At 31.3% G+C, this 27215-nt stretch overlaps 2 protein-coding genes across 10 annotated transcripts in view; one reads left to right on the top strand and one right to left on the bottom strand.

The window, feature by feature from the left end:
- The window catches only part of dlg1 (MAGUK family member discs large 1), a 1569679-nt gene that overhangs the window by 243922 nt on the left and 1298542 nt on the right, over positions 1–27215 (top strand). The gene's annotated exons all lie outside the window — the stretch shown is intronic.
- On the bottom strand, positions 15861–26721 carry LOC140435133 (cuticle protein 18.6-like). Its single transcript, XM_072523853.1, has 3 exons — positions 26604–26721; positions 17982–18276; positions 15861–16504 (listed from the first exon to the last, which is right to left on the bottom strand). Exons 1-3 carry the CDS (start codon positions 26703–26705, stop codon positions 16152–16154), a joined length of 750 nt encoding a protein of 249 aa, XP_072379954.1. The 5' UTR covers positions 26706–26721; the 3' UTR covers positions 15861–16151.

Here is a 27215-nt window from a genome sequence, read left to right as displayed (position 1 = left end):
AATCGCAAATATTTGAAACAACGCAAGGATTTAGACATGGAGGTTTTTAAGCTTATACTTTTTATGAATGTTATAGATGAGATGGTGAAAGAATGTAAGAAAATATTTAAAAAATACTCTATAGGATGAAATAGAATGCAAATGATAAGTACAGAGATATGCGTATTTGCCGATGACATGATATTATTTGTATTGTTGTTTGTTATATTTTTTGTGTATTTAAAAAGCATTAAGAAATTGGAGTGAAAAAAGAAAGAATAAATTAAGTTGGCTTCCTTTTGAAAATTCTTCTAATTTTTTTCTTATTTCGATGGCATAAGAGAGTCATAGTTACAACTGCACTAGGGAAGTCTGCGTGAGCCCCCCCCATCCACAATGTTCGACTGTCCGAGATGTTACAAGACGCAGCAGTCAACTTCAGTGCTTTCAGCTTGCTAGCAAAACCCCTTGGTTCCGCCCTCTTGCCATTTACACCAGAGAGCAAAGCCATCATGTCGAGGAATCACTGGTTGTATGGGAAAGTGACATCACTACTTAAATTGCATTTCCCGGAGCAGTATGATCTTAAACACTACGCGATCTTCGGGCCTAGGCGCAGATTCGCCGAACGCATACCGTGTTAACAGGTACCATGCCCGCTGCATGTGCACAGCAAGCGGGATTCGAAGTCCAGGAAACATAGTAAAACCTGGACCCCAACCATCAAGGAATTCGTGTCAACACACATGGATTACAAAAACTCCCTCCTTGAGTAGTAAAGACCGAGGATCCACAGTTGTCAACAACCCTATACGCTACAGTTTAAGTAAAGTAGCAGCATAAAGGGTATAGCCGCTTTCGAAGGGAATTCTATCCTATTCTGGTAGAAACATTTCCCCTGTGAGTCCGTCTCTAGCGAGGATGACACGACAACCATATCATGGGGCTTACCCTCCCTGTAGTACCTGTGTTGCCGTCTACGTTTCTGTCCGTGATCTCTGAAATGGCAAACAGTTTCACCCAGGTGGATTAACGGACCAGCAAGCGCGTTTGACAGGAGCCTACTAATTTACCACTTGTCTTCAACTACAGGCAAGTTTCACAGGTGCACGTTTAAATTGGAACTGATAGTGTAAGACCTGAAAAACCTCCTGCATGAAGGTTATGTGCAACGAAAGCACATGACATATTCGAGACGTGAACTCGTCTCGGATACTAGGAATGCAATCCATTGATTCTCGTCGAAATTATTAAGCACGACTAGAAACTCACTATAAATATAAGTTTTCTTCCTACAGCTTTAAGCGGAAAACACACCTAGGCAATCACGACGCAATTGCCTTCATGATGGCGACCGCGATTCGACTCGTCTGAAACAAACAAGTGAACCAGTACATACTTATCACGATCTGCTGGCGATCAAAGGAATTTGTGCAGCATTCTGACGACAATCGCGTAAATATAATTAGTTAGCATTCAGAATGGAGCAGCTTACGTTTATCGCCGGTTGGTCGCGACGATGCAAATAAAAATGGATATCAAAAAACAAAAAAAAAAAAGCTCTGTCCCACTCAGATTAAAAGAGCGTACTTATTAAAAATAAAATATTTCTGTAGCATCAACGAGATCCCTAAAATTGATTTGTTTTTTGATTTTTTGTCTGATAAAAATATTAAAACAACAAAGTTTCATCAAAACTACAAAGTTTCATCTTTTAAAATTCATTCTTAAATATATATAGAAAAGGTTCTTATCTGTGCGAAGTTCTGGATACAATTTATGAAATTCTTTTTGTTGCTTGTGCCTCAGGTTCTCACATAATCTCTTCAAACATCTGTTTTTTTTTCTGCAAAAGAAACTGTATATATAAATAGCTGCATTTGCAAATGGAAAAATAGAACGCCTACGCATATCTTATAATAAATTTTTGAAATGCTTCTTTTTCTTGTAAATAGCATATTTTATTTACTATATTTTCAACTGTATTATTTATACTGTTGAAATTGCAGGTCGCTATAGGTCCGATTTAAGCGGAGAACACATCTAAGCGACTACGATTGTGATCGCGTCTACGATGGCGATCTCGGTTTCTGTCGAAAGCGAACACATCGGATCCATAGCGAACTGCGATTTCAATAGTATAAATAATACAGTTGAAAATATAGTGTATTAAATATACAATTTTCATGAAAAAGAAGCATTGCTTGTTGCAGTATTGTTGAACGAAGATCAATTCCATTGAATTCGAAGGAATGTTACATAACTAATTCGAATAAAAAAGGAAATTTAAAAAGCTCATTAGTTCTATTTTTTTTCCATTTTGCAGTTTATTTTGCAGAAAAAAAAGAGATGTTTGGGTACATGACATTAACCTGAGGCAGGCAACAATGAAAGTTTCATAAATTGTACCCAGCACTTTGCAGAGATGAGAACCATTTCTATACATATTTTAGAATGAATTTTGAAAGTTTCGGTGATATTTTAGATCGGATAAAAAATGCCATCACCAAACAACAGACTCTGGGTAGAATAGTTCGAACAATATACCATATTTTTTTGCAATTTTAATAAGTTTTCCCATATCCATTTTTATTTGCATCGACGCAACCAGCGATGAATGTAAACTGTTGCGTTCTGAACTCTAAACTTATATTGCCGCGATTGCCGTCAGAACGCTGCATACATTCCTTTGATCGCTAGCAGGTCGCGACAAGTATGTGCTGCTTCACTTGTTTGTTTGAGGTGAGTCGAATCGCGGTAGCCATCGTGAACGAAAACGTGTCGTGATCGCGTAGATGTGTTTTCCGCTTATTCGTTTTCTACGTAAACCGAGATCGCCATTGCTATCATGGACGCGATTGCGGTCGCTTAGTTGTGTTTTTCGCTTTAATTTTTTACTTTGTTAAAAGTCATTTTGAAACCAAAGAATTAAAAAAAGCTAATTTTTGCTAATAATAGCATTTTTGGCATAGTGCCTTAAGCATAAACAGAGCTTTCAGCTTTTCCACACTACTGCGAAATCCAATTAGATCGATTGTGATTTCTGCTTTGAAAATGCAGAGAATATTTTAATTAATATATTCCAATTAATCCTAAAATAAAAGAGTATACGAAAAAGTTGTCAAGTAGTTCCTAAACAAAAGAAATAAAAGATTTCAGTTCTCGTTCTAACAGCATCAATTATTACACTGTTTTAACGGTTTTTCACACCAAGATTAAGTTGTAAAGATTTCTTGAAATTTATGTTCTCCCTCAAACAGAACTAAAAAAAATTAACGTCTCAATAAATAACAAAAAAACAATTTTACGCAATATAAAGCTCCTTCTACCATTTCATTTAAAACTCACTTATCTTAGACTTAATATATACGCGTTCGTTTTTCGGTTTCTTTGTAGTCATTGGCGTGCTCTCCTTAACTATAGTTGGAATGGTTAGTGCCAATATTCAAAAAAAATTAAGCCTTACTCATTGTAATAGTTTTTTATACTTATTATAATTTTAACATTTTTTGTATTAAAATCTAATACTTTCTATAATGATGATTGTTATTTAGTAGTAATAGATTACAGTTACCGACTAATCAAACCACTCTTGCGAAAGGCCTGTTAAGAGGAAAAGTTTCCCAAAGAATGGAAAAGATAATAAAGATATCCAAAAAGGATGACAAAAGATATTGCTTAAACTATATAAAATAATCAAATAAAATATATCAGAAGAAATATTCAAATATATCACATATCGATAAATTTATATAAAATAATATAATGAATCATGAGCTAATGTTTTCATCATATCTGAGGCTATGAGAGAAAAAGTGGTCTAATATAAATTTTGTTGATAATTAAGTTATAGATTAGATTTCTAACGACCAAAAGTTTTAAAGCAAAACCGATCTAACCAGCATTTCGGTATATTATATCATAAATCTCTCCAGCAAGGTGATTTTGCATTATAGAAAATAATAACAGTTTGAACACGAATGGGCTAACCCACGAAATTGTGGAATACACCAAAATTGTTCAATACATAAATACGTAAAAGAATTCAAGAATGGGCTAACCACCCTTTTTGTAGGAAAGACCGGTTTTAACTGCTAATCAAAGATACGTATTACACATTCTAACCTTCAATTAAATAGATGTTTGTGTTAAGGTAGAAATTACTTTGTCTAGTACAGTCCCTTTCTTTTTAACGGCTGTCTCTTGCGATTTTATTGTGTCACATCCTGACATTGTAGTGAAATATATTGATCATAAATTTTTAGTCAGCGGACATTCTTACTTTGCCTATGACCAGGATTTCGGAGTAATAAGTAAGCAATAATTTTTTTTTAAAGATATCTACGTACCTAATTACTGGAAAAAGTACATGCACGAAAGAAGCAAATTTTACTGTACTAAACATGATGGAAAACGATTTTTATTGTTGTTATGTTAGATGTTAAAAAGAAATATAACATATCGCAAACCTGATATACAAAAAGCAAAAATCCAATGGTTACAGATTAAGTGGTTGCAATATTTCTGTCAATGTCAACTTTTGTATCACCGGCGATTAGGGACAAGGCGATTTATTGTACCTAAATAAGACTATGAGTAGATATATCATAATCAGACTTCGGCAAATATGCAAATAAAAATGTAGAAAATATGCGCATTTTTATGCACGTGTTTACCCGAAAATATGCAAATATTTTACAAAATATGCATACAAATAAATAAAAAAATCGTAAAATAGTAACAATTTTATTTAAAAAAAAAGTGTTAATAACTAAATATTTCCTACTATTCATTAAGATTTACATTTATTTTAAGTAATTACATCATTTTTAAGTATGAATAAACTTATTTAGAATTATGGTAACAATAAATGACGGTGGTGACGGTGGAATAAAGTGGTGTTCAAAATTTTCTAACAAAAACTTGTGGCTTCTGTCTGAGTACATATATTTATATATGAAAAAACTTCGTTCAACATCAACTGATGTAACGGGAGCATTTTTCAAACTAACCAAAACATTTGGTTCTAAATTAATTGTTTCCGAAATATTTCCAGCTAGAACACTGACTACTTCAGAAAGAATATGGTAACCTTTATTTTTTTCCATAGTAGCTTCAAATTTTTTTAAACTATCTTTTCCAATATTACCTCTAACGTTCCGACAACATGACGGAAATTCTTTTATTAATGCTGTACTTTCGAACAATGACAGTTTTGGTGATTCTAACTGAGTAATTGTTTTTTGAACAAAACTAAAATTTGATTTTATAAATGAAAGTTCTTGTTGAAGCAAGTTACTCTGAAAAGTTTGTTTAGAATCCAAAAGAGAAGAGGAACTTTCATCTGTTAACGTATCAATTATGTTCTTTATTTTAACAAAATGATCTGCATAAAAATTAGCTGCTTCTAACCATGTTCCCCATCGCGTTAAAATAGGTTGTGGTGGAAGAGGAATGTTAGGTAGCATTTCTTTATAAAGTTGAATTCTTATAGGAGATTTAAGAAATACTTTTTTGACACTGGATATCATGGTATTTACAAGAGGAAACTTTTTTCGTATTTCCTCTGCAACTCTGTTTAATCCATGCACTACACAAGTAACATGTATTAAATCTGGGAAAAATATTTTTAAATTTTGTCCTGCTTTCACCATATAAGGAGCAGCATCCGATAAAATAAGCAGTAATTTATTAGAAGGAATAGTTCTCGGAAGAAAAAAAGTTGCTAATGTTTCTTGTATAAAACGCGAAATTGTTAAAGCATTTGTTTTCTCAAGTTGCTGGCATGAAATAAGATGAGATTTTGGTAAGGTATCTTCTTTAAGAACACCAATCAATAAATGAGCAATATACTTTCCTGAGGAATCAGTGGTTTCGTCTACAGATATGTAAAAATAATTATCTGCAATTTCTTCCTTAATATTAATTAACACCGACGAGTATAGCCCGTTCACATTATTTCTTCTTAGAGACCGATCACTTGGAACATTAAGATTGCAATATTTTTTTAGAAACGAACTAAAATTTACATTTGCTAATTTTGAAAGCGGTATGTTTGCAGACACTAATGCGCGACACAAGTCTTCATTAAAAGTTTCTTGCTCATCTAATTTTTTTGAAGTAGATTGGAAACATTTAGCCATTGAAGTTTGATGTTTTCCTCCTATTTTTCCTTTTTTTGCAATGTGTGAAGCAGTTCTCACATGTTGGTCTATCTGAAATTTCTTCTCACATGCTGTCTATAAATAAAAATAAAAACCTTTATTTTAACCCAACCTTTAAAATATAAAAATATATGTGTTTTTGGTTAATCAAATAACTGGTTTGGAAAAAAAAACACTCGCTAAGTGTTTTAAATGCAGTATTAATCCACAAATTAGTTTTTGTTACTAACCATTAGTACATCATTTAACTTATTTTAAAATTCAACAAAAGTTTTTTTTTTGTTAATTCAATTACAATAAAAATAATTGTGTTTTAGAATAGCTGACTTCATAAAAAAAAGTAAAGGTGAAAAATTTTTCTAAATACACACCATTGTATTGTACCATGGACAATTTTTTCTCACTAAAGGAATCTATTTTTCATTTAAAAACAACCTACGAGTACTAAATTTCAAGTAAATACGTTTATTGGTTTTAAAGTTATTGTTGTTATTAACTAAAAGAATTTAATTTTTTTTTATTTTAACACCCTGTATCTCGAAAAGTAAATAAGTTTGACCCCTCATTAACTATATCGTTTTGTTCAATTTTTCGAGAAGTATCTACAGTCAAACATTGTAAGTGTCATTTGGAAACACCCTGTATGTATGAAATATTAGATATTTAATAGAAAATATTAGATACTTACAATTTTGCCACAGACTGAACAGTAGATTTTTCCCTTATCCATAGACAGCTCTTTATAAGGTTTAATCCAAGTTGAAGCACTGGTTGTTTTAGGCATTATAAAATCACAATCTTCCTTTTTGTTACGCACAACGAGTGTTTACGCTTTGAATATCAAAACAAAAATGATTTACAAATCTGAGCATCAAATTAGAAATGTTTAGGTACCTAATTCAATAAACTGGGAGATTTTGGAAAATCCCTAAATTAGGAACAAAACTATTAGCCGTTTACCTGCTGTTAAGATACAATAAATTGTAGATAGATTTGGGGATTAGATCATAAAATGCAAATGAGCGAACCCTTAGCGATTATCCAATAACTGAATGCCTCAGTGACCGAGACTTTCTAAGAATGTTGAGGGCTACTTAAATTGATCTTCTTTGAAATTGTAAATGTTTTGTACCTCTAGAGATTACGTACTTAGATCATTTCTTGATTAAAATGACTACAAAATTTTATACAAGAATTGAAATAAATTGGTATGTTTAAAAATTTTCAAATACAGTATAAAAATCTGAACTTTTATGCACTTTATGCAAACTTTTATACAAATATGCCAAAATATGAAATATTTGCATAAAATATGCACAATATGCAAAATATTCAATATGCATATTTGCCGAAGTCTAATCATAATCCATTATATTTTCATAAAATCATTGTGATTGCCAGTTGAAAACAAAAAAGCAAATATTATTTTTTATAAAATAATAACTAAGTTCAAGATTGTATTATTTTGAATTAGTATATATACAGATCTGTTTGAAATAAAGTAAGACCCTCTGCTGATAAAGAGAAAAGTTTTCCACTTTAATACGATACGCCCGTGAAAGTTTCTTAGAATCTAAAGCCTAAGCCAATCTTTAATTTTCTCTTTTTCCATTTTGGCTTGTCACATCATTCTCCATTACATTTGTTTCCTTTGTTGCCTTTTGTTCTCGACTTATGGGAAAGCTGTAGGGATCAATCCAATCGAATCCTACATCGTGAAATGAGGTTTTCATTACGTCTCGCTTTAGATATTCCCTCGATTTTTTTATTCACAGTGGTTGCATTCTATTTTCATCCCAATAGTCTAATTGATCTTCATTGGTTCAGTAAAAAGGTTTGAGATTTAAGATATTAATCATCATCTTAATACGTTTGTTGATGGACAATGTAAAACCGCCAAGTTTATTAAAATTGTTTAAATTTATTTTCATTAATTTCTTTGGGAACTAAATTGTTGAAATATATTATAAACTCGAATATTATATTAAAACTAGAATGCGGCCAGATTCTAACGCATCGGGATTCTAGAGCGTATGATGTTCTACAAAAATGCTTTTTTCTATCACACATAATTATGTTTTATAGTGTCGTGTTTGACACTTATTAACAAACAGACTTCGGTCTAACACGTCATCGTTCCAACACGGATGGTAACAATTAAAAACTGATTGATTTTTTCTATCTTAACATATTCGTCATTTAGGATTCGCTCAGTTGTTAATTTTGTACTCCGCCACAGGCATTCTCTGAGTCAATAAATTAAAGTTTTTATCCATAGTGCCCTATGATATCTCGTGTAGTGCCCTGTTCGTAGTGGCCTTGTTTGTTTTTTTTATATTAATATATTCGTTATATCGTCCCCTTTTATTTGCTGTGTCGCAAGTAACGATTCGATCAGTTGTTTATTTTTTACTCAGCTAGAGGCATTCTTTAAGTCATTAATAAATCAAAATTTGTCTTAAAGTTAATCTTTTTTTGATCCATAGTATCCTATGATATTTCTTATGTAGCGATACGTTCATTAATAACGAAAATGCTGTGTAGTGCTCTTTTGGTAATCACCTTGTTTCTTACCTTTTTTTATCTCAATATAATAATTAACTCTCCCCTTAAATCTCCCTTTTCATTTAACGTTTTTTGTTACTATGTGCAAAAAAAGTTTTTTTAAGGTTTGAAATGTATGGTAGCTTTGAACTTGACACGTAAAGGCTTACCCAAGGTTAATCGAAAAACCCAATGTAGCTACATTTAAAAGGAGGTAATTCTTTGAATTGTCGGCAATAACTAAATTTTTGATTTTTAGAAAGTTTAAAAGTGAGGTTCTGTTTTAGCCAGAACGCAAGCGCTGACAACTTCATTAGTTCTTATAAATCTTTATGTCGTTAAGGTTCATTGGTAAAAACGAATGAATTTAAATCCCAGTATAGGGAAATATTATTTTGATTTTCTTTATTTAATTATATTCTATTGTTCATGTATTATTGCATCTTATTGAGATGTATCTAAGAAAAGCAAGGGAATGTTATATATTTTTTTGTTAATGAAAATTAATTATAAAGGTATGTTAGTTGTTAATGGATATATCAGTCAAGTTAGTTATCTGTGATATAGTATTGTTCTTGGTATCTGATTTAAGTAACAAGTGGTATATATCGCTTAGATTCTTAATGTCACTCTTAACATTAATGGAGAAATCGTTAAGGAAAATATAAGACATTTCAATGAACTCTCTTTTAGATTTATTGTTCTCACGGTGGAGAATTGTAGTGTTCGTATAGTCCATGAGATGACCAGTGGAATGGACATGTTTGGCTAATGCACAACGGTCAGGGTGAAGTCGAGAATCACTTTTGTGTAGTGTAATACGTGATTTCAATAATTGAGATGTTTGACCGATGTAGGAATTGTTGCAAGAGAGACATGGAATGTTGTAGACAATATTACTAAGCCTATCTATGGGAGTCTTATCTTTTATCTTAGAATAAAGATTATTAATTATTAGGGCTGATCTACAAGCCACATTAAGTTTAATGTTGTTATTATTATTGCCAAAGCTATTTTCAACACTTCAACACACTCAGAATCCTTGTTAACCCCGGAGTGATATCTCTAAAATATGGTAATGAAAAATATTTGTTTATAGGAGTATCCGAGACTGGGTTCCCACTTAAGACATTAGGATCAGCATTGTTAGTCGCGAAGGAAGGTGAAATATCTTCGTCATGGATAGTATTAAACAAAATCTTATTAACTAATGGTGTTGGATAAGCGTTTGAAATAAAAAGTTTCTGTAGGATTTGTAGGTTTTTTGTATGAAATGAAGGATCTGATAGTTTTGTTACTCTATTTTTCATCTATTTGATTAAGTTGACTTTGGTAGAATTATTATGGTATGAGTTGTAGTTAAGGTATCTACCAGAATGGGTCGGTTTTTGATACCAATCTATTTTAATGTTGTTGTTTTCCCTGATCATCCTTATGTATGTATAGAAAGGGGACGGACCAATTACCATCTTCCCTCTCTATAGTGAACTGGATGTCGGGGTCATAACCATTAAAAGTATCTAATAGTTCATCTACATTGTCGTTGGGTATAGCCAAAATGATATCATCAACATATTTTTTAATAAATGGAATATTAAAGGATAGTAAAGGAATGACTGAGTCTAATACATAATCCATAACGTAAGTTGCAATGATAGGAGAAATCTTAGCTCCCATAGGGGTACCGAAAGTTTGTTGATAGAATTTATCATTAAATGAGAAGTAAGTGTCGTTAAAGAGAAATTCGACGATGCTGATGAATCTGTCGTAAGACATGGAACAACAACCTCTAATACGGTCCCAGTTGATCTTTATTGATGTCAAACATATTCCTAGATGAACATTGCTAATGTTTTAATAGATAGTATATGGTAGCTAATTATAATTTATTCTCTTTCAGCCCTGAAGAAGCCAAATTAATTCTCTTTGGCGAAAACGTTCGGCGAAACAATTGATACACATTAGAGTCTTTCTTGCAGATTTCCCCAATATTTAAGAGTTTACTATATATATATATATATATATATATATATATATATATATATATATATATATATATATATATATATATATATATACTGTAATATGATATCTTCTATGTCGCTATACGTTCATTAATTACAAAGCTATGGTGTAGTGCCCTTTTGGGAGACGCCTTGTTTGTTTTTTTTTTGTCTTAATATAATATTTATTCCCTCTCCTTTTATTTAACGCATCACATGCTCCAATGGGAACAATAACAACGGATATATAATATAATGCCGGAGCTAGTGTTTTCGATACGGACAAACAGACAGAATAAGCAAATTATATATATATTGATGCTGTGTTGTGATATTTCAAATGTCGCTATACATTTTGTAATAACGAAGATAAGGTTTTAAAAATGTTTTAAGATTTAAAACCAATTTGTTTTCGATTTTGATTATTATATGCTCGAATATAAGTTCGAAATATCTTTGACCAGATAAATCTAAATTTACAAACAATTATTATACAAATACTAGATGATGTACAAACAACAATTACATTTGCAAGAATCAGAACTTTACACAACGGTCTCATCAAACCTGAAGAAATAAAATGGACCGTACAAAAGATGCTTGAACACCATCATGCATCATAGATTCCTTATATATTAAATAAACAGACTTAACCAAATACTATGAAATTATAGACATTGATAGCTACACGAATCACACGCTTGTTTTTGTTTTACATTTTCCAATCCTTCATTTCAAGTCGTTTACGTGCTTCCATTTATACTCACTCCCAACTAATAATCACACAATAATCATTCCACTTGGTCCATACCTAGTCTATAACTCAGACCTTGTTTAATATATAGACTCACCAGGTAAAAGAAGCGAATTCAAATCACTGATCTGTCCTGAGATATTTTCACAAGAGAATGACCAGACTAATGACTGCATCATCGATTCCCGAATTCCCTAGTTGATCAATAATGCTGTCGAATTCCAAAGTGTTCCTGTCACTGTCACTACAACGCTCATCCAAAAAGTATCAGATGCGTACTGCATTACTGTTTTTCTAAAGATTACGAAAGTATTAACCTAACCTATTCCACTGCCACTGAAATAGTAGAAAAAATACTCGAAGGGACCTATGTAATTGAGTTAACGCCATGATGTGAACTACGAATCCATAGTGAAGTTTATATAAATTCCAAAACAACAATTAAAGAAGAATATTACCTCTAATATTACCAAAAGTCGAGATTAACACTTTTCCAAAGAAACGCCTAAAAGTCAAACCCCTAAAATTGAACAACATTTCTTTAGACGAACTACACAAGTTAACACAAGAAAAAGAAAAATTCCATTCCATCCCTTCAATAAAAATAGACCACAGTTACATATGAACACCACTAATATACTTCATTGTATCAATCCTTTTAATTTTTGGTATTTTTAAGCTACGCAAACTGAAAATCAAAATGAGCAGAATCCAACCATAGCAGAAGATATCCCTGACCAAAGCCAAGATTTCTCAGAAACAGTACACAGAGTTTTGTTCATTAATTACAAAACTTCCTCGAGGGATGGAGAAGCAGTATCGCAGTCCAATAGTTCAGCCGATCAGCAGTTTGGACACAAATTGCAGACAGGTCATCATCAATTAATTTTTTATAAATACTGTAAATTTCTGTTTTAAGTCAGTTGTAATTTAATTAAATAAAGTGCTGTTACTCTGTTAGTTGTACCTTTAGAAGGGCCTTTTTAAAAACTACCTTTAGGAGTGACAACCCAATAGTTGCGATATGCAAGTTATGAAGGTAGTACCCTTAAAAAATTTATAAACTGAAAAGATTACCCCCAACGTTAGATGCATCACAACATATTTTACGAGTAAGGTATTAGCTACAAACATCGAAAAATAATTCAGTAAATACCAGAAATCGTGGATGGCAAATGACTGATAAAGGATTGCAACCACTACAGACTTTGTAGCCAGTTAATCCTACAGTCCGCCAAAAACATTCAAATTGGTCCATTATTACTGGAGATTTCATAAAATATTCAAGCGCTTTTGTCTTCAAGTATTCATTTTCACTTTTGAACATTCCTAGCTAATTGCTCAGCACTTTCTAGATTGGATATTCTTTTTAGTCGATACTTTTAAATCGTTATTTAACATAAAAAATTAACTTATTCCCTATATTGGCAGTGGTAATTGGTAAGTTGAAGAGTTAATTGGGTTATTACTAGAGTTTATACCGCAGAATATAAGTCTTAATGTTTGTAAATAAACAAATAATGAATTATTACTGTACTGTTGCAAAAATTTAGCTGTAGGTCTAGATAATATATCCTATATCTTTGTAAAAAATCTTTTTAGGCTTAGTCTAGTTAAACTGTTTAAAATTTACAATTTAATAGGGATCAAAAAATCATTTACAAATTTGTGGAAAAAATCCATAATTATTCCTTAAAAGGCAAATCTTCTACTGATCCAAATTCCTACAAACCAATTTCTCTTACATGTACAATGTGCAAACTTATGGAGAAAATGATCAATAAAAGACTCTTGTGGTTTGTAAAAAAATAAAAAATACTAAATTTGGCACAATCAGGTTTTAGACCACATTAAAGTACAGCAGACAATGTAGTAGTTCTCCAAACATCAATCATCAACGCCTTCCAATGCAAACAAGACGTAATAGCTGTTTCGTTTGATATCGAAAAAGCATTCGATACTTTGTATAGTCCTTTTATTATAGCTAAACTCGAGGAGTACACTATATCTGGAAAAATATCTTCATTTATTAATTAATTTCTACCAAACAGAACCTAATGTTAAGAGAAAATGGCAAGGTCTCTAGGACTTTTAAACAAACTAATGGCGTTGCCCGAGGGTCGGTATTAAGTCCTACACTCTTTATACTTGTTCTAAACAATATACGTAAAAAAATTGAGCCTCCTGTCAAGTTTGCACTGTACACAGATGATTTAATAATTTTCTGCCGAGGCAAAGACACTTTTGCCACTTACAAACTGCTTCAAAATGCTATTGAACATTTGCTTGAATGGACTTTAGTAAGCGAATTTAACCTTTTTGTTAAGAAGACAAAAATCATTAAGCTTTCTCGCAGGACCTTTGGTACTATGAATCCAAAAATTATCATAAATGGTACTTCTCTTCCAGCTAATTCCAGGTAATTCATCGACTTAGAATCGGCTATACAAGACTAAGTCATAAACATTTAATGACTTCCCAAAATCCACCTACATGTACACACTGTGGTAATATTCTATATGTTAAACATATTCTCGTAGAATGTCCCTATTTCAACAACAACAGAAAAAAGAATCTTTTGAGTTGAAACCTGCAAAATATTCTCAGCTCGCCAGATCAATTCCAAAACCATATTAATTTCCTCTATGAAACCAGACTTTACCAGGAAATTTAGAAGAAGAAACGTAGTTTAGAATTAAAAATTAATAGTTGTACCAATATCTTCTTTTAAGGTTATGTAATAAAATTGTACCTTTGTCAGTGACCTACGCTGTCGAGACACGTATAGCTAAATAAAAAAAATAATAATGAATTTTAAAAATGGCTCGGTTAAAAATTGTCCTTGTACAACTGTCTTCGTTAGCAGTAAAACGTGTATTACAGTAGTAATTTTCAGTGTTAAGTTTTGAAATTATTTATTTTTGTTTATTTTAATGCCAATTTTAGTTTCAACGGTTTTTTTTAATTACTCAAATAAAAACTGTCCGTCCTTAAAGTCTAAAAAGAAGATGTATAAAAAACTTAAGGTTTACTTAAACTTAAGAAAAATAAAATAAAATCTATGATAACGACATTTTTGAGGAATCTAAAAAACTAATATTTTGCTAATTTTAATGATTCAATCAAAGTTTAAATTTTCACCTAAACGTGATATAGAAAAGGTCTTAATTTGAAAACTAAAATACATTTTTTTGAAGTTATACTTCTATACGCGCGCTCCACGTTGGAAATTTGTATGGGAGTAAATCTGTGAAATCATTACATATGTAAGATAATGAGTAAGAGAGAGACAGAAGATATATTTTCTCTCTCTTCCTCTCTCGAATATAATAATGTTTCTTTTGTATATATAATTTAATATTATATATATATATATATTATATAAAGATATATATATACATATAATATTATATATATAATAAAATATTTATTAATATTATTATTTATGTGCTATGTTTTGTATATTTATTAAATGTTCATAATTATATTAGTCTTTTGTATTTCAAAATAATAATCTCAATAAATCACTGTATGATCCCAAACTGTCAATTTTAAAATAAGTTTGTGTCATGTCCTCGGTAGTATAGTAGTCAGTATCCCCGCCTGTCACGCGGGAGACCGGGGTTCGATTCCCAGTCGGGGAGGACTTTTTTATTAATATTATTACATGGTAAATTAAACATATATGCGGAACTAGAAAAGTTATGTATATTATTGTCATTTTTAAATACTTATGAATATTGCATTTTAATTTGTATTGTATTATTATATTGAATTATGTTGCAATGTATTATAGTGTATTTTTTTATGTATATTATTGTCATTTTTAAATACTTATGAATATTGCATTTTAATTTGTATTGTATTATTATATTAATAACAAAATAAACAATGAATTTTACTGCAGAGTATGTGTAAAAAAAATTTTGCATTCAACTCCTTTCATACAATACCTATATGAAAATAAAAATATACATTTTCATCAAAATATTGATTTAATCCTTCATTTACTACTCATATACTCCTACTACAGGTCAAAAGTTGTTTATTAATTGTTAGTAATTTGTTATTAATTCTGTTTCTCTTCCTGGTATATCTTACCTATAGCATTACATATGTAATGATTGTGCAGATTGACTCCCAAATAAATTTGTAACAGCGAATGCGTGAATAGAAGTGTAACTTCCACCGGCAGTCCCACTGGACTGCCACACCCGTTTTTTTTTATTTTGACTGGGCAATGAAGCAAAAGCTAACGCCTGCAAAGGATGTATGGCGTTATTGTCAATCTACCTATCGGAACAAAATGTTTACGTTAAATTTTCTATAAGTTCGAAAATTTTCAGTTACTTTTACAAAGCAACATTTTTATAGTAATATGAGTTATATACATTCAAAAAATTCGGTGTTCGGTTTTTTATATGATTTATTTATTCACAAATAAATTATTTCTACAAAGAATTATCATACAGCCATTTATACCGTGCAGATGGTTTTAAAAAGCTCAAAAAAAAATATATTGTACTGGCACCATAATTATTATTACTGTAAAAAGCATAAAGTTTTAATAAAATAAAATAATTAATATTTTTTTTTATAGTTTATCTAAAAATGATTCTATTGACTTAGTTTTTTTAATTATTAATAGTTTAATATTTCTTCAGTATTTTCTTGGGCTTTTTAAAAATATCCAACAAGCGCATGTTTTTAATGAATCAAGGAGGTAGAGTACGCCACAGGCGCGGCATATTTGGCAACAGGAGCGGCATAGGCTAAGGGAGAAGCGAATTTGGCTACTGGAGCAGCGTGAAATACAGGAGCAGCATGTACTACTGGAGCAGCGTGTACAACAGGAGCGGCATGTACAACGGGTGCAGTGTGAACTACGTGAGCGGGTGCGGCATAAGCTACAGGTGCAGCTACCTTAGCAACAGCGGGAGCAACTACAGCTTTAGCTACGAGAGGTTCCTTGCGGACGACGGCGTTGAAACCATTAATTGGATCAGCGGTGTAGTCAACGGTACGACGGGTGCCATCAGGGTCGGTCAATGAGTAGGATCCTGTAAAATATTAAACTTGTAAATACACACATTCTAATTTACAATAGTACTGACATACATTTAAATTGTCTACTTGATTGTTATAAAATAAAGAAGTTTTAGTGTTAACTATAGAAATCCCGTAGAAAAACAGTGTTGCTGTTTGCTTTAGAAATTAATATAACATTCAACAATATAAATTCTGGAATCCATATTTTTTGGTACTAATATCCCAGTATATTATGGAGGGTATTTGAGTCCAAGTTGAAACGGTCGTAATGATTTACAAGAACCAACAGGAAAAGAAATTTAAAAAGAAGAAAATGACATCGTTAGACTCTGGGATACATCAAAGTCTAGTGTCTACTGGAATGATTTTAACAATAATTATATATTTAAACTTTATTTCAATGCTAAAATACGTAATGGAAAAGAAGGGCAACATATTGGTCCTTATGGATTAGGAGAGAAAAATCAACGAGGAGAAATAATGAGTATCTTTGCAGCTAAACATGACTTAATTGTGCTAAACACATTTTACAAACTACCACCTAGATACGTGATACAGCCTGTATACGTGAAAATAACCTAGAGACAACGGAGAAGACGATATTATAAAAAACTAAGTAGACTATATACTTGCTAACAAAAAATATCGAAATCGTTTCAACAGTGTTAAAACCTACCCAGGCGCTGATATTAAATCTGACCACAATCCTTTAGTGGACGTATATGAAACCAAGTTAAAGAAAACGCGGAAAAACTGTAAAAAATCAGAAATTTTGAAACAGAGTAAAACAGTTTACCTATCTTGGATTAATAGTAAACGAACAATGGGATCTCTCACAAGAAGTAAAATGTAGAATAGAGAAGGCTAGAAGTGCATTCAACAACATGGCTATACTCTTTAAAAGCCACAACCTTAATCTGGAGATAAAAGTTCGGCTCCTACGATGTTATATCTTCTCGATATTATATTACGGACTTAAACCCTGGATACTCACTGAAGCAATGAAGAAAAAACTTCTTCGAGATGTAGCTATACAGAAGAATACTAATGATATCATGGACGGACAAGATAACCAAAGAGACTGTACTACGAAGAATGGGGAAAGAAAGAGAAGTGATGTATATGATTAAAAGGAAAAGTTAAAATATCTCGGACACATAATGAGAAACGGCACTAAATACAGATTACTGAAAATAAATTCTTCAAGAAAAGTATTCGGAAAGCGAGGAATTGGAAGAAGAAGAATATCGTGGTTAAAAACCTGAGGAAATGGTTCTCCACAACAACAACTAATCTATCCCAAGCCTCAGTTATAGCCAGAATGATCGCCAATATTCGAAACGAATAGGCACCAAAAGAAGAAGACAATCTTTATAGTGTTTTTATTTAACAAAACTATATTTAAACTTTTATTTTAAACATTATTTGATGTAAACTGTAAAAAAACAATAAAAAAATAAATATGTAAGTCTTGTTTTCATAACATACCCTGTACTATATCTCCATTTCTGGTTTCACTTTGACTTTTGCTATCTCCGGTCAAGCTATCTTCTACTTGGTATCCGAAAGAGTACTGTGGGTTGGGATCGTATTCTTCAGCAACAACAGCCTTAGCGACGGGAGCAGCAACAGCTACTTTAGCTACTGGAGCGGCGTAAGAATATGCTGGAGCAGCATAAGATATGGGTGCATGATGGAAAACTGGAGCTGCTAGTGGAGTTGCTAAGGGTGCGCCAATGAGGCCTGCATGGGCAACAGCGAGCAGAGTGGTCAAAACTACGAACTAAAATTATAATTGTTAGCACATATAAAAACGAATAACTTTTCTAAAGTGCTAATATTCGAATGTGGTTACTATCAACATAAGATAGACTTATAAAAATCAAAATACAGTTTTTTTTTCAGTATATGCTTTATCAATACAACTAAGTTCCCAATATACTTTTAATATATCAGAGATAATGGACTCACATTATTTGATAAAATTGTATATTAGTTAACCCAGTACCAATATTTCATAATACTTAAATGAAAAAGATTCCAACCAAATAAAAACAAGCAAGTCTGAAAATAAGAATGACATCTTCTACCTTAAAAGGTAATAAGAAAATAAAGAATCTTAAAAGTAACTTTAATTTCGAGCCCAATCAACCATAAAGTATATTAGAGTTATAAAATTCGTTATTATTTGATTAAAAAACGTGTAAACAAAGTACAACCATTTATAAATGCCAGCAAAATTATAAAACCATCTGTTTGTGAACCCTCGCAAAGAAAAAAACATAAAAGAAGCAGTAATAAATTCTGTTTGTATTTAATTAATAAATTTGTCTATTCCAGTTGACTGCTCGGCAAAATACCGGACCCATCCATAATTTTGTTTTACACAGACCGGCAAAATTTGGGTAATGATAAAATTATTAGACGCTAATGAAATTAATTATTTGGAAAATTGGAAAATGAGCGAATAATTTCGTCCCTTTTCGTTTAATTCCAAAAAGGAAATTTGAGGGGAGAAAGTTTTGCGTCAGCAAAATGCCAACGTCTAATGAAATGACTCAGGCCTTTATCTAACATTTTTTATATGTCTTGATTGTAAGGAAAGTTTTTAGACCGCCCATTTGGCAATTTTCAAACAAATGACCTATTTACATAAAGTTTTTACGAAATTTATGCTAACGCCCTTAATATTGTTTTACTGAATTGTTTGTTATTATATTATGTTTATTATCTGGCTTTATGCGTGACTGAAAATTGGGGTCAATTCAAAAGAAAATATAAAGCGATACACGATAACTGGGTTTTGGAACTAGAAACTATGTTGGGGATGGTATGCTGGAAGTATGAGTGGCATTAGAAATGGCGATTGTTGAGACACACTTTTCAAAAGAAAAAAAATCAACCTATCGAATACAACATTTGACAAAATCAATTTTAAATGGATTACCTATACCACTAAACTAAACCTATACCAAAAGATCGGAAAAAACACAAAAAGTTTAACATTAGATGTTAAAATGTCAGATGATGAACATAAGAAAAAATATAATAAAAAATGACTTGGTTTATGATGTACTGCTAATTGGAATATATATAATACCTTAAAATTACGCTTATATAGATATAAAAAGAGAAACTGTATAAAGAGTAAATAGAAAATATGTCTGACAAAGCTCGCCAATTAGAAAGCAAAAATTGGTTTTGAGAATTATGTAAATGTAATAGAGTTGAAGTAGATTGGACAATGTGAGAAAAAATGTAAACAAGTTGACTATCATAATAGAATCGTAGAAGTAGAACTCTTCTATGTATGCTTCATTAGTATCTCAATAAAATAATGAACAAGAACAACAAACGAAATGACTCAGCACAAGCAGGCTGTGACACTACTTATTATAAGTAATTGATAAATAAATTATAAAAATAAGTAACATTTATGAAAGGCAGATTAATAATGAACGTAACTTTCATTATAACTGAGCTGATGAGAAAATATGACAATAAACAAACAAACGCCCAATTTTCGGTCTGTATGTTAATATTGCTGCGTTTTTCTGTGGGTTTAGAGATTAAGTGAATCATAACCTGGTTTATCTAACTTGTTTAACTCAAAAACCCACTAAATTACAAATATAACAATGACTAGTTATGTTAATAATTATTGTTTACAAAAACAATCGCACTGATACATAATATCGCCAAACTAGTCTAATCTAAGGTAGCCTCGGCAGGATTATAAAATGAGAACTGAATATTCTCGTAAAAGGTATCAGGCGACGGTAGAATTACGCTAAAAGAGGTGGGTTCAGCTTCTGGAATTAAGCTAAGGCATAGGCCCGCAGTTAGGATTATGGTATAAGACACAAGATTATTGTTAAAAACATGTACAATTCATTAGCAAATACTTTTAAACTCGGTGTAAAATAAACGGATAAATTTAACGTAAATAAACTCTGCGCTCAATGCTAAATCCTGATTTATTCTTGTTAGTGTTGCATCAGGTAACATGGAAATTTTAAAGCCACATGCCTTGACGTTTAATGGATGTTGATGGTACGACCTTAATAGATACTACTGAAAGAAGATTTAAAAAAACTTTAATAAGCTCTCACAATGAAAAATATTTAAAGTTTGTTAGAAGAAAGGCAATTCATATAGAATGCTCAATTAAGTATTTAGGATTAATACTGCCAATAATATGATGATTAAATGGCGGACAAATGTGAAAAGTAGTAATTTTAAGTATATAGAATCGGTATATTGAAGCAATGAGGAACTATATGGAGATGTATGCAATATAACTAGAGCAGGATAAATGAAATGAAAGCAGAAGTGTTGTGTTGAGTGACATAAATATTCCAATGAAACTGAAAAATACGTTCTATAAAATAAAACTCCTAAAGAAATATAAAGAGCTATAATGTATAAACCTAAATGGCCGTTAAACAAGAAGAAAAAATAACGAATGAATGTGGAGAAAATAAGAATGCTTAGACAAAGGATGAATGGAAGAGGAAGCTTAGAGTAGGCACTAATTGATGCCAAAAGAAAGGGTAAATTTTGTAAACCTGATATAAGACCAAATGTATCTTGTGGTAAACAAAGGCCTACCTTTTGATGAAGAATACCTCAGCCATCTAAAATTTGCAGACGATATCGTTCTGATTGCTTATAATCCTGCAGAACAATAAGAACTTATAAACAGCTAGCATTGAAGTTGGAGTAAAAATTGACTTGATAAACACAAAAACCATGTTCAACGAGCTAGCGGATGTCCAAGATATAATCACAAACAACACCGCATTTAAGACAGTAGACTGGTAGGTATATAAACCTAGGACAATTAATAAATGAATCTGGTTCCTTACTCCCAGAAATCAACAGATGAATTAAACTGGCTTGGGCATCTTGTGGTAAAAATTGAGTTATATTTAAATTCAGAATCCCACTTTACCTGAAAAAAAAAGCATTCGATCATTGTACACAATCAGTCATGACATATGGCTGCAAAACTTGGACACTAAAGAAAGAAATAATAGCAAAGCCCAAAGTCAATCAAAGGTCAATTGAGCGATGCATGCTAGGTATAACAAAGAGAGATAAAAAAAATGGAATAAATGTGACAGAAATCCAAGATAACTTATGTATGCCACAGAATTAAATCTTTAAAATAACAGTAGGTAGAACATTTAGCGAGAAAAACTTACAATAGATGTTCCACTAGAATCACACTGTGGTGTCCAAGAAGCGTCAAGAGGAGGATGACGACGGTATGATATCTTGTAGCGGTGATAAGGGAAGTTTTACCAATATTGCGGGTCAAAATGGGAGAGTACAATATTATTAGGCGTAACACCGAAATGTTAATCACTCAATATCAAGAATTATTGAATTGCAACTTCCTGAAATAAAAAGGAGAAGAGGAATCGATTAGGGAAGGCTTGGACAGAAGATGTTGGTAAAGATAATTAAAATTGGTGTGAGTTATTATGGAAACCAACAGAGAAATGTAATTAAGTAATAGGACTCTGCATAAAAATTAAGGTAAAGAAAAGACTTTCAATTAACATTTCGACTTTTTCGAAAGCAGTTTTAAAATTAGCAGTTTCTTCTAACTTGTAGTTTACACTTATATATTACCATATATAAGTTTCGTTACACAATAACTAATGCGAGATAATAGTATTCAATTTGTTCATTATATTTTTGTTTACACTAGACACGTTCATTGTTTGAAACAATAAAAATTAATCATACTAAAGCTGAGGAATTTTATCTTTAAATAAATGTCTTATATTATGTTTAAAACGTACTGCCCGTTTGGTATAAATCAAAGAATATTATCGAAAAATAGAAAAATATTATAATATCTTCTATTTAGTCTGCGTTCAGCTTTTCTTCGATATTACAGTTCTTCGTTTATAGTTATTATAATTCTCTGTATACAAAAAAGCTCTACAAACCGATAACATCCAAGCAAACTTTTAAAATACGATGAAAAAATGATACTTAGAAAAGTGGAGTTAAGTTTTCAGGAAATTTTAAATAGCAAGGATCTACCAGACCAGTGAAGCGCCAGCATTACCATAACAATACACAAAAAAAGTCATTAAATTCGCATATCTGGAAGCAGAAATATTTAACTACGAAATCTTAAAGAAAGTGTAAGACAACAACTAACCACAGCAGAAATTAACTTATACGAATGTATGTGTGAAAACATAAATAAGACGGGAACGGGAGCAGCATTTTATATAAATAGATAGTGAGAGGATAACTCAAATAGCAAGATTTACGAACAACAGATATCACATCACCTGAAAAGCATTTAAAATAGATATATAATAGTCAGATTGCTGGCAGTGAACGTAAAAATTACGTCGCTGGTCGTAACATCGGACAATAATAGGACTGTTGCACAATATAAGAAGAAGCAAAAGAAGGCGTTTGTATGTAACAAGTGTTTGTATAATAAAATCGAGAGAAAATATAATTCTTATGCATTATCTGACGTACCTCACGGCATCTTGGTGCAAAAACTTATATAAATTCTTGTTTTTTTTAAGACGTTGACAAATATCTGTATGAATTTGTGATTTTTGTTAAATTTATAGTTTATAAATAGTCGTTTTTTGTCTGTTCAAAATATTCATAACTAATATTAATTAAAAATGTACAAAATTATTTCACTTAATTAACAAAATGAAGCAATTTAAAATTGTGTGACAAATCAAATTTATTTATTTATTGCAAGCTTCAAATTAGTTCATTGCGAAACTGCTAAAAACAATTATTTGAATTGAATTTTTTCCACCGAACAACAAAAAACTTATTTGTAATAATACATCATAAAACACTGAATAAACTTTATGGACTTTTAATATTTACAATATTATAATTTAATATGAAAAGTCAATATTATTTCAAAAATATACTAAATGAAAAAGTAAAATTTATTTTGATTTTATCGCCTAACTTTTATTTAAAGTAGTCAAAAAAATTTAGAGGTCTTTGACTGTGTTATAACACTAGAAAAACAACAAAAAACCATTCTGGGAAAATAGAGACGCGTATAACATAATATCGTATCTGGGCCACATACCTCAAAACGATAAATACTCACTTCTACACGTCATCATGCAAGGAAGAGTAGGGGGAAGAAAGGGCTTGGAAAGAAAGAAAAAATCTTGGCTGAGGAATATTAGAGCTTGGACTATTCTCAGTGTTGAACGAATATTTCACGGTACAAAAGATAGGGAAGCGTTTAAAGAAGTGATTGCCAACATTCCTTTGAAGACGGCATAATAAGACAGATTATATGACAGATTATATAATCAATTTTGAAAAACTGTGTAGAACATATCCACATATCCACCGCAACATAACAGCGCAACCCGTGGAAATGAGAAGACGGGGTAGACCAAAGCTGAGGTGGATAGACGGGGTTACACAAGATGCCGAGAAGATCGGAGTCGGCAACTGGAAAATGCAAGCGAGGGACAGAATAGAATGGCGTAGAAAGCTTGAGAAGGTCGAGGCCCTCTAAGGGCTGTAGCACCAAGATGATGATGATGGTGATGATGTGTAGAACATATCAATGAAACTGCTGTAATTGTGAGCACTGTTAAAATTTCACTCCGTATTATTTAATGGCGATATATGAAATGTTAAACAATCAAAATAACATCTAAGATTTTCAAATTTGGCGTTAATTACGTAGAAATACAGATATTAATTAAAAACATATGAAATAAAAGAAATACCAAAAGAATGGTAGGAATTAATAATGTGTCCTATTCATAAAATACCTGATAAACGCGAATACAAAAATTACAGAGCATATTATTGATAAATGTCGAATACGTTCATTAAAACACAGCGACTTAGATGGGCCGGCCACATAATACGAATGCCTGACAACATGATTGCTAAAAAGTTAACGACAGAAACACTTCTATAGGAAGAAGAAGCAGATGCTGACCACGAATTAGGTGGTGGTTAGATGAAGTTGAGACCGACTTAGGGATACTAGAGATCAAAAGATGGCAACACGTTGCCTGAAACCAAAAGAATAGCTACTAATCTTAGATCCATAGAAGATTGTCGAGATAAAGATGATGATGATTATATAAAGAATATACTAAAAAAATAATAAAAGATATACTTATTTAGTGAATACCAAGCGGGTTTAGTGAATACCAAGACAAGCAAGAAGCCCAACAAAACATATTTTCTCGCTAAAATAGATACTAGAGGAAAGCTATTAATAGCAGAAACCGACCATAATATTATTAATAGACTTTAAACAATCATTTGATAAAATCAAAAAAGAAGGAAGTATATAAATCAATTGAAGAACTAAAAATAAGTATAAAAAATAATAAGAATGATACAACTAATACTACGAAGAACGAAAACCAAGTAAAAATAAATAATGAAATAAGCTTCTAGTAAATGAAGAAGTAAGGCAAGGTGAATGACTTTTACTTATTCTCTTTAGTTTCTACCCTGAAAACGTGCTGCAAGAACCCAATATAAATAGAAAGAAAATTATGTATCACGAAAACATCAATACTAGGCGTTCTCTAATGATATAGCAATAGTAGCGAGAAGCAGACAAGAAGTGATACGGATACCTATTGATAACACAACAGAACAAAATACGTGGATTTTACATACCAAGTATATGTAAGAGGAAAGTATTTAACAATGTAAAAATAATTAATAATACATATAAATTTAAGGAAGTTGAGAGGTGCGAATATATAGGAACAATTATAACACAAAAACTAAATATAAAGGAAGAAATCCAAAATAAACTAATGAAAGCGAACAAGTGTGTTTACACATTAACTAGGTTACTACAACGTAAATGCATACCAAGAGATGCATGGAAGTTAAATAAAAAAAAAAGAATTGGTGCAGATAGCGAAACAAAAAGTACTAAGGAAAACATTTAAAGGAAAAATGGAGAACTGCATTTAGATCAGACAGACAAATAAAGATCTAAGAGAGTTATACGGAAAGCCCAGCATACTAAAAGTAATAAGAACCCAACGACTAAGATGGCTAAGATACATACACAAGATGCCAGAGTCTACCGAAAATTCTAATGACAAGTACAATAGTAAGACGCCAGAGAAGAGGTCAACCAGAACAATGTGGGAAATGGATGTAGAAGATGATCTAAAAATATTTAACATCACAAATTAGAGGATGAATGCAATGAACAAGAAGGGATGAAGGAGAATGGACAATCAAGCCAGAGGCCTACTAGACCTATTATACGAAATATTATTTTCTGGTAGAAATAGATGTAGCATTGCCAATTATCATAATTTAAGCTAATATTTGACGCAGGGTTATGAGAAATAATAATAGTAATAATAAGTTAACTAATCTAAAGTGATGGTTTAAGATTTTAGTGCAAAATTTTACCTAATTTTTTGGACATATTGGTTGTTGGTTAAAATTAGTATTTCCTGTAGGTGCACTACATACTACAGAAAAAAACTATAAAAATCATTCTTGCGAATTTAAAATAAACGACTTGAAACCACAAAGAAAACAAACTTTTTACTATTATTAGTTGCAACAAAAATTTTATTTATGGCCTCCAGATGAATACAGAACGAAAAATGTATTTGTAAAAATTAAGGAATCTTAAAACTGGCAGTATAAATACCATCTTGAACTATTTAAGTACTAAACATTACCGTTGAAAGTAAAATGTTTATAATATACTTTTATGAAAAAATTTACAAATATTAGACAAGAAAATTACAAGAATAGACTCTAAACAAAATGCCTTCAATAGCGTTAAAAGTTTATGTCATTGTCAGTCTATTATTTTAAAATAAAATAACTAACGACAAAAAAGAAATTACACAAGTAACAGAAATTTTATTAAAGCCTCTGTAATTCAAAACAAAACCTCCGACCAATAAGAAAATAAAAAAAGATAAAAAAATAGTGATTTAGCATTACTTTTTACTAGAAATGTTTAAAAAATATGATTAAAAACTAAGAGAACATGTTAAAATAAAAAAATTTACATCAAATGAAAATGTTTTTAAATATTTTTTACTAAGAATAATAAAAATGTCGTACCTTAAAAGCCATTTTCTTGCTGAAACTCTTGAACGAATTCGAGTGTGCCCAATGTATCGAATGCCGACTTTTTATAGTACTTCGATCACGTGTCACTTGCATTTTGGATCAATTTGGTCTTTTCGAATTTCTTTCTTGTTTTGGTCGAATTGCAACCACGCCTCGAGGAAAGGTCAGGAATTATTGTGTAGTGTGTGGTCAGTATCATTTGTAGTACAGGCGATTGGTTTAAAATCGTAAAAGTTCAAAATGTGAATATGTAAAAATATTTCGTGAATAGATAAATATACCTATGGATCTATTATAATATTGTTAGCAAGACTGTTTGTACTTGTAAACTCTATTACCGTATTTTAGTTACAACATAGCAATGTAAACTTTTTCAATTTAAATAAGTTCTATAAAAAATCTATAGACCTAATACAATTCTTCGTAATTAAAAATATTAGTTCATTACCTTGACATTGATGATAGTTGGGACATAAACTCGGATCATTCAGCTATAGTATTAACTCTAAGCGATACGATGGTTAAGAAAGGTAATATTTCAACATTAACTAATAAACTAACGGAATGGAAAAGTTTCAAACTATGTCTTGAAGAGAAAATCAG

The sequence above is a fragment of the Diabrotica undecimpunctata genome, chromosome 2 (genome assembly GCF_040954645.1).
Source record: "Diabrotica undecimpunctata isolate CICGRU chromosome 2, icDiaUnde3, whole genome shotgun sequence".
In the NCBI taxonomy this organism is placed as follows: domain Eukaryota; kingdom Metazoa; phylum Arthropoda; class Insecta; order Coleoptera; family Chrysomelidae; genus Diabrotica; species Diabrotica undecimpunctata.
This window is presented reverse-complemented; position numbering and strand designations above follow the sequence as displayed.